The following is a 12,374-nucleotide window of genomic DNA, read 5'->3' as shown; positions in this document are numbered from 1 at the left end:
GGCATACATTGACTATTTTGAATAAAACTTATGGTATCAAGATAACGGAAGCCCTCTGGTAGAACGAAATATTTTTACGAATCTAATACATATATATTCTTCATTTGCGCAATAAGGTCCATCAGTTAAACTATTTATGTTTCATTCTAATAATTTGAAATCCAATTTCTGAAAACTTTTATTGTAAAGTTAATGATTCTGTTCTACTACATATATATGTTTGCCTATTACAGTCAGTCACGTATTTGAATACATTAGTAATTTTTTCTCCAAAGAGAGCTGAACTTAAAGTAGGGAAAAATAAGTAAAAAAGGCATTAAGATCGGCCGGGCCGAACTTTGGATACCCACCACCTCGAGTACATATGTAAACCCCATTTCATCACAATCCAGTGAAAATTGGATAACTTAAGCATCTAAATTCGGCATGGAAATTGAGTGGTCTAATATTCAATTGGTCTTTTTGGCAGTTATATCCAATTATAAACTGATCTGAACCATATTAGGGTCGGATATCGCGAGGCTCAGAAAAACTCACTGTTTCAAATTTCAGCGAAATCGGATAAAAAATAAAGCTTTATGGCCTTCAGACCCTTTATCGGGAGATCGGTCTATATGGCAGCTATATCTAAATATAGTACGATCAGAACCATATTTAGGTCGGATGTTGGGAGATCTTAATCAACTCACTGTTTAAAATTTCAGCGAAAACGTGTAAAAGTAAAGCTTTTATTGGTTTAAGACCCTTTAGCGGCAGATCGGTTTATATGACAGCTATATCTAAATATAGTCCGATCTGTACCATATTTGGGTCAGTTATCGGGAAGCCTTAAACTACTCACTGTTTTAAATTTCAGCAAAATCGAATGACAAATAAAGTTTTTATGGGCATTAGACCCGTTATCGGTAAATCGGTCAGATGTCGGGAGGCTTAAAATAACCCACTGTTTAAAAGTTCAAAATCCACGATAGGTAATTTAGTTTTTTTAAAAAGGCTTGTTTCCCTAAAAACTGGCCATTGAATGTAGTGCTTTATCAAATCAGAGGAAATGTTGTATAGCCGTATTAGGTTAGGTTAGGTGAAAAGAGGGTGCAGATGTTAATCCGCCCCATGCTACTACGGATATACACCTAAGCCAGTAATTGGATTGTTGTGCACTCTAAAAACAAAAACAAAAAGATAACCTAGAAAAAGAAAATCTAAGTTAGGAATTCCGTTCTATTTACAAAATCCTTAATTGTTTTCCATGACACTCCCCTAAAATGGTTAATGTCAGGTATTGTGTCCCCACCTATGTGACGGTATCTGTTAGACGCGAAAGCTGGGCAATGACATAGGAAATGCTACAACGTCGCATTATCTTCCCCTCATGCCCTACACATGCTATCACTTGCCGCACTGATTTTACATAAGTGAGCTCGTAGTCCTATGTGTCTTATTATGATACCAATAGCTCTACTGACCTCCTTCTTACTGCCATTCAGTAATAGCCTCGTCTTCTCACGATAGGACTTTCGCCGTCCTACCGACCGTTTCGTTATTCCACAGGGTTGCATGCGCATTCGTCGTCCACGCCCTTAACTCGAACTGCGTCGACCCGAAAGACTTCGGGTTAATCAAGTTTACTGACGACAGTCCTCTGGCCTTCACCGCCAAATCGTCCGCCCTTTCATTCCTTCTCACTCCGTTATGGCCGGCACCCAAACGATGCAGATTTTGCCATCCTCATAGAAGGCGTTAATCTCCTTCTTACACAGCACGACTGTTGGTGACCTTACCGTCCTGTTTGTTGTTGCCCTTATGACAATTTTACTGGAGAAGGGGCGGTGCCCCAAATACCAAATATAAATGGTCCCACATTGGGATATCAGATTTGTATTCTTTTTAAATGCAGTTTGTGGGGTGTTTTGGAGAAGGGTCAGACCCCCAGAAAAATGGTCTCGAAAGTGGGTATCAATTCCGTGCTCTACTCCCCAATACCTGTCATTTGAGCCCTTCATTGACCTTGTCGGTAAATATGCCATATATAGGGGTGTTTTGGGGAGTGGCGTGGTGAGCAAATAAGTCCTATTTGGGGGTTGTTATGGGGGTGGGATGTACCCAAGACAGTTTTTCCCGAATGATGCTATCAGATTCGTGGTCTACTCTCAAATACCATTAATTTGAGCTCCATATTTCCATAGCCGGTAAACATGTCAGGTTTGGGGGGTGTTTTGCGGGATGGGCTGCTACTCAGTGACTTGACCCTAAAAATATATATCGTTTTCGTATTCTACTCTAAAATATTTCTTATTTGAGCCCCATGTTGCATTGGGCAGCAAATACGTCCTATTTGGGTGGTGTTATGGGGGTCGGGTGGCCCCATAGACACTTTTTCCCGAATATTGATACCATATTCATGCTTTACTCATACACCTTTAATTTGAGCCCCATATTGCTATGGTTGTAAATTTGTCTTTTTTGGGGGTGCTTTGGGAGAGGAGCGGCCCTCCAAACACTTGGTCCCACATTTGGATATGAGACTATTATTTTACACTCAAATACCTTTTATTTGCGTCCCATATTGTCATGGTCAGTAAATAAGAACTATTTGGGGGGTGTTTTGGGAAAGGGGTGGACCCTCATAAACTTCGTCCCGAAAAATGGGTATCAATTTCGTGTTATACTGCCAAATACCATTCATTTGAGTCCAATATTGCTATAGTCCGAAAATATGTCCGATTTAGGGGAGTTGAGGGGTTGTGTGACGAACACTTGTTTCCACATTTTGATATCAAATACGAGGTTGAGACATGAAAATATGTTATACAACGGCTGAAGGGATTAACTTGTGGTTGCAGAAATGAAAGTGTCCATATTTCAAATTGGGATGTGGATCTAATTTTAAGGCTACAAATCAACCCGCTATGTAGGCCCGACAGACGGGAGGATAGAGAGCAGCACTATTATATTGATGATTAGACTAGTAACCTAAGAAACGTTTACAATTGGGGTACATGTAATTAAATCCTTTCTGTTGCCTGCCCATTTCTTTTCAGTAATCAATAAAAATTCTTAATTTTTTGTGATATTCATTCCCTTAGTCAAATTAGCTCGGCTCTTTCCCCCTTTGGGAAAAAATAATGTAAATGCATTTCATTTGAGTCCCATATTGCCGTGATTGGTCCATATATACATTTAGTGGATTTTGGGAGTGGGGCGGCCTCCCTAGCTAATCCATCCGAAATTTGGATATCATATTTTTGTTTGTAGGTTACTAAAAGATCGCACACCAAATTTCGCTTAAATTGCATCACCCATCTCCGAGATCTGATGTTTCTGAATATTAGGGTAAAGGGGAGCGTCCGCCCCCCTTTAAATATCAAAATATTTAGTACTCTATTTGCACCACGGGATCATTATGCACCATCTGTGTACGGTTAATAGAGGGAGCATTGTTGAAGCACGAATATTAGAGGTCTAAAACCAATATCCCAGTAGATGTAACCGATTAACAGAGGCCCGGATAATCGAGGTTCAACTGTATTTAGCTTCTCTCTACAACTGGGCACCAATTCTCAAATCAATAATTGTTCCCTACAAAGCATTCCATTTACTGTTGGTAACAAATTATTGTTATATCACTCAATGACCATTTTATAGGGAATAATAAAAAACCACGCTTAATATTACCTGTAAAATTGTAATTTCTATAAAGTACGTCAATAGGCAATTGTAAAAATGAAGTGGCTATTTACATTGAATAGCGTAGAGAGAAAATTGTCTTCCTTAATGCAGCACACTTGAGCAAGTTGCTCCTACCACACCTTTGTCTGCGGTGGTTCATAAATATAATAAAAAAACAAAAGAACGATATCGACAATAATTGAAATGTATTCATGACTTACCAATGTTGGGTATGAATTCGCCATTGAAATACCACGTAATGTTGGGCTGAGGTTCACCAGTAACTTCACACCAAATTGTGGTGTTTTCGCCTTCTTTGACCGTTAAAACGGACGTATTTTCCGTAAATGTAATTTTCTCTAAAGATTTCATTGTAGACAGCAGGCACAAAAGACGAAAGAAAATGGAAATGAAAATGGAAAAGAAAACAAATATTTACATTTCTTATGCGATTTTCTTTTATGCTCTCGATTGTTGTTCGCCTCCCTTTGGGTTTAACGATCAATTAGTTTTCCATTGTTTGGATATTTTGTGTGCCATTCTGTGCATTTCAATACTTACGATAGACTATTAAATCAAACATATTTCCAGTCTTGGCACCCTCAGCATCGACACACGACCAATTGCCTTTATCGTCCAATGTGAGATGCATAAAAACCAATTTCAATTCTGCTGGAATGGATGAGAATAAAGAAGAGGATGATGAGAAGAGCATGACATGAAGCACGACAAAAGGACAAGAAAATAATCAATAATAATAATGAAGGAATGAGGATGCTGTTGTCGAATGTTTATTAACACAGTGGGGTTATAGATTTGGATAATCTGAACCTTCACTCCTCAAATTTTCTTATAAATTGAATATTGGTTACATATTTTTAAAAGAGCTCTAATTTAGTTAACTTTTCTTTATGCATAACATTTTGGGGAAAACTCGCCCAGACCATAAAATTGTGTCATCTCTATTCTTGAATAGTCTTGCTAATAACCCACATTTTTATTGTTGTTGTGGCCACATTTCATGTGGAGGTAGCGATCCTCGTCAAACCCTTAAATATGAGTAAGCTCGTACCAGTCCATAGGACCGATCGCTGTGGGACTAAAGACGCAAAAAAAAACTCGGCTTGTCGTATCGAGCATTATAGTCACTCAGTATTTAAGCAAGAGCAGGTACCACTAATTGTCCGCAATTGCAATTGCAGCTACTCCGTATACGAAGCCATCCCACTATCCAAAACCTGTGGACGCATCCGGTAGTTCTCAGCCGACCTTCTCGTGATAACTGCATATGACCACCACATAGATCGGAGTTCAAAGTTCCAGCCTGTGTGGTGTTCATAGTTATCGTGTGCCGGGGCTGATAACCCATCGTTATCTGCTGCTTTGTTGTTCTTTAGGGGGTTACCGCCACTCTGGCCTCATGATGACTGGGCGGTATATAATTTATAACGGCAACAGAGGTCGTTTCTACAAGATATCATCTTCTGGGAAAAATTGTATTTCTATATCCTTAGCACACTCACTATTTGTATCTGTTCCATACGTCTCTTTTTATACCCACCAATGGCATACCAATCTAATCACTCCATTTTTGACATCTCGAAATATTGATGTGAGACCCTATAAAGTAAAGGGTGATTTTTTTGAGGTTAGGATTTTCATGCATTAGTATTTGACAGATCACGTGGGATTTCAGACATGGTGTCAAAGAGAAAGATGTTCAGTATGCTTTGATATTTCATCATGAATAGACTTACTAACGAGCAACGCTTGCAAATCATTGAATTTTATTACCAAAATCAGTGTTCGGTTCGAAATCGAAATCTTTGCAGGAGGATGGGCCTGTGGCAAAACCATCAATTACCGGACTTTAGCGATCTCACTTAAACCTTTCCTTTTCGTTTTATATCCTCCACCATAGGATGGGGGTATACTAATTTCGTCATTCCGTTTGTTATCGAAATAATGATCTGTGAACCATCAAAGATAGTTTGGATCGTTTTGACATTCTTACTCGATTTAGCCATATCAGTCCGTCTGTATGTCGAAAATAAGCTAACTTTCGAAGGAGTAAAGATAGGCGCTTGAAATTTAGCGCAAATACTTCCCATTAGTGTAGGTCAGTTGTAAATGCGCCAAATCGGTTCATGCTTTTTTATAGCTGCCATATAAACAGACCTCGGACCTAAATCGGTCCATAACATGATATATCTGCCATATAAACCGATCTCTCAATTTGACCTTTTGAGCCTCTAGAGGTCGCACTTATTGACTGATGGTTTGACTGATATTTTACACGTGATGTTTTTAATAACCGTGCCAAAGATGATTTAACTCGGTCTCTAAATAAAATCGCAGCATATAAATCAATATAGCGATTTTATTTCTTGATCCTCTAAAGGGTGTAATTATTATCCGATTTGCCGGAAATTTTAAAGGTGGTATTTTTATACCCTCCACCATAGGATGGGGGGTATACTAATTTCGTCATTCTGTTTGTAACTACTCGAAATATTCGTCTGAGACCCCACAAAGTATATATATTCTTGATCGTCGTGACATTTTATGTTGATCTAGCCATGTCCGTCCGTCTGTCCGTCCGTCTGTCCGTCCGTCCGTCCGTCCGTCTGTCTGTCGAAAGCACGCTAACTTCCGAAGGAGTAAAGCTAGCCGCTTGAAATTTTGCACAAATACTTCTTATTAGTGTAGGTCGGTTGGTATTGTAAATGGGCCATATCGGTCCATGTTTTGATATAGCTGCCGTATAAACCGATCTTGGGTCTTGACTTCTTGAGCCTCTAGAGTGCGCAATTCTTATCCGATTGGAATGAAATTTCGCACGACGTGTTTTGTTATGATATCCCATAACTGTGCCAAGTATGGTTCAAATTGGCCCATAACCTGTTATAGCTGTCATATAAACCGATCATGGGCCTTGACTTCTTGAGCCTCTAGAGTGCGCAATTCTTATCCGATTGGCATGAAATTTTGCACGACGTGTTTTTTTATGATATCCAACAACTGTGCCAAGTATGGTTCAAATCGGTCTATAACCTGATATAGCTGCCGTATAAACCGATCTTGGGTCTTGACTTCTTGAGCCTCTAGAGTGCGCAATTCTTATCCGATTTGAATGAATTTTGGTACGACGTGTTTTGTTATGAAATCCAACAACTGTGCTTAGTATGGTTCAAATCGGTCCATAATCTGATATAGCTGCCATATAAACCGATCTTGGATCTTGACTTCTTGAGCCTCTAGAGGGCGCAATTCTTATTCGATTTGAATGAATTTTGGCACGACGTGTTTTGTTATGATATCCAACAACTGTGCCAAGTATGGTTCAAATCGGTTCATAACCTGATATAGCTGTCATATAAACCGATCCGTGATCTTGACTTCTTGAGCCTCTAGATGTCGCAATTATTGTCCGATTTGCCTGAAATTTTGTACGAAAGATCCTCTCATGACCATCAACATACGTATTTATTATGGTCTGAATCGGTTTATAGCCCGATACAGCTCCCATATAAATCGATCTCTCTATTTTACTTCTTGAGCCCCCAAAGGGCGCAATTCTTATTCGAATTGGCTACAACATATAATTTAATTGTGGTCCAAACCGGACCATATCTTGATATCGCTCTATTGACAGAGCAAACCTTTTCTTATATCCTGTTTTGTCTAAGAAGAGATGCCGGGAAAAGAACTCGACAAATGCGATCCATGGTGGAGGGTATTTAAGATTCGGCCTGGCCAAACTTAGCACGCTTTTACTTGTTTAATACTTCTAATAGCCATGACGGTTCATTTCGTTGGATAATTTTATTTAGCTCTTATATATTTGTCAAATGTTTTTATACCCACCACCATAGGATAGGGGGTATATTCATTTAGTCATTCCCTTTGCATCACATCGAAATATCCATTTCCGACCCTACAAAATCGTCGTAAAATTCTAAGACAATGTAGGTGTGTCCGTCAGTTGAAATCACTTTACAGTCTTTAAAATTTGAGATAATGGGTTGACATTTTGCACAGACTCGTATTTCTTCTATACGAAGCTTAAGTTCTTGAATAGGTCAAATCGGACTTTAATTTACTAACATTAGTTGGCTATGACAGAACATTTGTTTCACTAGCCTAATAGAGAATAGCGTTCCAAGCACCTCGATATTTTACATTCATTTTAAAATCTCTGATACTAAGTTTCAAGGTGTCTCCCACAACTTGATATTTCCATCGGGTTTTGGTGGTCCCGGTTTGCGTGTACCACAGTGTTTGCCTTCAAATGACTTCTTTGCTGGAGCTTCTTCATCAATTCCAAAATGACCAAGTCAACGCAGCCGTTGTAATTTGATACGTTTAAAAATGCTATCGCCGTCATACCGCTCATACAATTCGTGGTTCAAACGACGCCTATATTCTCCATTAACACAAACTGCTCCATATATTTTGTGTAAAATCTTTATATCAAACACTCGAAGAATTTCTTCGTCTGCTGTCCCAAGACCAAAGATGACTTCTTTTTCAATTTTCGGATAAAAATCCCCTAGAAAAATTTTAAAATTATGGGCGGTACAGCAGTCATATTCTCTCTCTAGGCGCTCGTAGATAATATCCTTCGTCAGCTCGTCCATGTCTTCCATCGGAGCATGGGCGCAAATAAGGCTGATGTTGAAGAATTTGGCTTTTATGCGGATTGTGGCTAGCCTCTCATCCACCGGAGTAAAGCTTGAGACAAGGTGTTTCAGTCCCCGACTAAGCACAAATCCACAGCCGAATTCATGTCTCGATGTTGTGGCAGCTATGGTATAGTTCGTCACCGTTTGGTGTTGTAGTGACGCCATTCCCAGTCCATCGCACTTCCGGTTATATCTGCCTTGTACTTCTCTAATACATCCGCCAGCGCGTATACTGCACTTTCTCTATAAAGAGTTCGGATATTCCAGGTGCAGATCCGCAAATCATGGTCCTTTTTCGTTTGCGTGGGTCTTCAACGTTGGGGGGATCCGTTTTTACTATTCCTTTGTTTTTCATAGTAGTTCTATGTTTTCCGAGGGCGGGTTACTGGCCCAGCGCCCCAACCGCATGGGTTTTGTGGGATTGTATGTATCCCTCGTTGTGGCGAGCCACTTGCTCTAAGATCCGACGCTCGTCGCCAGCCGCCCCTTACCTGGGAACAGACGCTGATGTTGGCCATTGGTTATTTGAAGGCGCCAATAATTTGCCTTGTCATTCGAGTATCATTGGCACTCAGTATTTAGTTAAGAGCCAGTGCCACATGACTCCTCACTGAGACTCTCCTCTCGAAAATCGCTGACTGCCCGCGGTCGCATTTGCAGCAACTCCGCATAAAAACGGAGCTTTCCACCATCCGCAACCTGTGGACGCGCCCGAAGGCTTTTGGTACCCGTGCTAGTAAGACATTTGAGGCATTTGTGATGAATTAGGCTATGATTTACCTTTCCATCGCGACCAGTGCTTTCTTCAGTGGAATATGCCGTTGCATCTGCTGCTTCAACAGTTTTCCGAAGGCCAACTTGCGTGCGATGACAGATTGTTTCTCGCCATTCTATACGAAACCTATAGCGTCTCCACTAGGTGTATGGACTTTTAGCTTAGTTTATAATTTTGCCCACTGTACTTGACTTTATTCTAGCCATGGAAAAAATGGTACACTAAAAAACGACTCTTGTTTAGTACACAATGTTTTACAAGGTGTTAACAATGCCATTAAATTCGCATTAAAACGCCTGCCCTTTGGCTTTCACTCCCAATACTGGTCAACATGGACACCTGAGACACACCCATTGTGACCCCGTATACAAATGTGCACATAAATAAAAAGGACATACTACATAGGAGATAAGGTGACCTGCATGAAATAAAGGAAACAGTAAAGCTCGTTCATACCTGTTTTGGAGCTTGCTTCGATATGAATGCGTCCTTTGTGCTCTTTGATTGTTTCACCTTTGGGCGATTTCCAGTGTAGCTTGGCATCCGGTGTTGGACTACGGCACAGAACCATGAACGAATCGTTTATGTAGCGCACCATTTGTGGTTCATACGGTAACAGCGTAAGGCCACTGGCATTATCAGCATCATTGGCGGTGGCATCATTTTCATGATGATTGCCAGAGACCACAACTGTGGCGCCATCAGCAATGAACGAAGGAACCAACGAACGGACGAAGGATAGAACATGAAAAGAAAAATCAGAAGTAGCAGATGAGAGAAAATAGATAATTAGCAGAACATGTTGGCATAAAAAACAAAGGATATCAAATTTGTATTTTTACTTAAGTGAACTGCTAATGACATTTGCGTATAGATTAAGATTTTTTTTCTACTATTTCGAACTAGTATTTTATTACATTGTTTTACACAATCCCTCGCAATCGAAAGAATTCACTGAGATGGAAAAAGGTAAGAGGTTATTGCAAATGAAGCATTAGATATGAACAAAGGCCTTATAATTTGCAAAATCTTTGTTGCACAAATGCTTTTTTTAAGATGTTCTCAAGGACTCTCTGGGAAAACCAAGCCAGCCCTCCCGCAATGGCGACTTTAGATAGTGTCCTGCGGAAGGAGACAAATTCGGAACAGGAACGAAGGAAGCCCGCACGGCCCCCGAGTCTTCATGGAGGACTGTGACTTCCAAAAGGGGGCCACAGCCATCACGGAAGGGGAAGATGGTCGCTGAGAATGGTAAGGAGCCGCCATCTTACACCAAAGTGGCAAGAAAACAGAGATGAGCTGTCTTATGCAGTCATCAATATCGGCAGTGCATCCGTTAGGATTCCACCAGATCATCGATCCCAAGTGGAGGATCTGGTTAACGAGCGGATTTTCGAACATGGGTGAAACTCTGTAGAAGGTCCACCCATACAAATGATAAGCTACGAGTATAGAGGGGACTTCTTTACACTGCGTTTTGCGACGGAGGAATGTGTTGATATCGTCAAACAGCAAGTCGGAGGTATCCACGCTCCCTAGGAGGGCGCAAAGCTCGACTTGGTGAGAAAGATGGACATTCCCCAGCTCACAAAGGCGACGGTCTTCATCAAGGGATGGGGTAATAAATTTGCGACGGATCGCATGTTGGGATACTTGGGCAGGCAAAACCAAGATTTGTCGCAGAGAAGTAGGAGGTCTTCCACAGGGAGGAGAAGGAGAAAGGAACACTCCTTGTGGTTGGCATTGATCTAGTCTTCGTGTCAAATTTGGCTAAGACTAAAGGCATGGCCTACTGCAGGAGTAAGCTGGTCTGTTTCAAGATTGGGAAGACTAGGATAGGCAAAAATCCTCATATTAAGACATCAGGCCGCGCAGTGGCAGGTGACTTGATACCTCCTAACAAACAGGGGGCCGACGACGAGACAATCACCGTCTCTCTCAATAGTGGGAAAACTAGGAAAATCAAAGATTCTAATACTAAAACAACAGGCCCAACACAGCCTAAAGAAAGGGGACGAGATGACGGAACCGTCACCGACTTTAAGTTTCGGCATACTAGTATAGGTAAAGATCCTGATATTGAAACATCAGGCAGCGCAGCGATGGGAGTCTTAATGCAGCCTCACTAACGGTGAGCTGACGATGGAACTATTACATACTCCCAAAAAGTCCATTTACTTAAGATGTGGAGGACTAAGATAGACAAAGATCGTAATATTAAAACATCAGGCAATACAGGGACGGAGAGCTCAATACAGCCCAACGAACAGGGATCCGACGATGCGAACATTACAGACTTTATAAAGATTCGGAAGGCTAGGATAGGCAAAGATCCTAATACGATGATATCAGGCAGTGCACTATCAGGAAGGTTGGATTAGATAAGAGTGGCAGTCCTTTACAGACGCAGACAATTTTTTAAGTCCAATTTTTTAAGTCCAGTAGCGACAGACCAAGGCTCCTGGCGGGAATCGAATCCACAACCCCAAGCACGTTACCAACTAGGCTACCGGGGCGCCAGGAAACAGGAATGTCAATGTAGCCTAATGTGTAGGGAGCGGGCGATGAGATCATTAACCATTTCCTAGAAGCCCATTTGATTGAGGTTATCCAGATAAACCTCCACCGGAGCGAGACTGCCACACACGCTCTGATGGAGAAAATCAGCAAGTGCAAGATTCATATTGTCTTAATTCAGGAGCCATAGACGACCCGGAACAAAGTTTCTGAACTAAACCATATCAACTACCAATTATTCTATGCTAACTCTGGTACTCGGTCGAGGACCTGTTATATTTGTCATAAAAATTTAAATTTTCTATTTTCCCCAAAGTTGTCAACGTCGGATGCAACAGTGACGAGACAGGAAGACGGTGTAGCATACCTGGCATAACTTTATCTGCCTTTCGACTCTACGATACCGCCACCTACGTCGGAGCTGCAACGGTCGGTGAGGAAAGCAAAGCGGAATAAGTTGAAATCCAACTGGACAAAATTCGGAGGACTACCCGGAAGAAGACTTGGTCAAGATAATTATGATTGTCCAAGCATAGAAGACATTGACGACAATGTCAACAGGATTCTGTCAGCCTTTATGCTGAAGACTCTTGAGAGGTTGATAGAAACATATCTTAAAGCAAAATTCCCTAGAGATCGCCGGTCGCATCAGCAGCATGCATTTAGTAAAAGCAAATCTACTAAAACAGTCCTTAACGACCTAGTCGGCTACATAGAGGGATCTTTCGCTG

General features: G+C 41.0%; 1 protein-coding gene across 1 annotated transcript in view; it reads right to left on the bottom strand.

Moving 5' to 3' along the window:
• The window catches only part of LOC106094669 (neural cell adhesion molecule 2), a 103,620-nt gene that overhangs the window by 33,530 nt on the left and 57,716 nt on the right, over nt 1–12,374 (bottom strand). Inside the window, exons 4-6 of the mRNA XM_059365488.1 lie at nt 9,583–9,816; nt 4,228–4,338; nt 3,888–4,025 (exon numbers count right to left, since the gene is read on the bottom strand). Coding sequence (XP_059221471.1) covers nt 3,888–4,025; nt 4,228–4,338; nt 9,583–9,816 — 483 coding nt within the window. The remainder of the gene's footprint in view (nt 1–3,887; nt 4,026–4,227; nt 4,339–9,582; nt 9,817–12,374) is intronic.

This window comes from Stomoxys calcitrans, chromosome 3, assembly GCF_963082655.1.
Source record: "Stomoxys calcitrans chromosome 3, idStoCalc2.1, whole genome shotgun sequence".
In the NCBI taxonomy this organism is placed as follows: Eukaryota; Metazoa; Arthropoda; class Insecta; order Diptera; family Muscidae; genus Stomoxys; species Stomoxys calcitrans.
The sequence above is the reverse complement of the archived record's forward strand: the minus strand, read 5'-3'. Positions and strand labels throughout refer to the sequence as shown.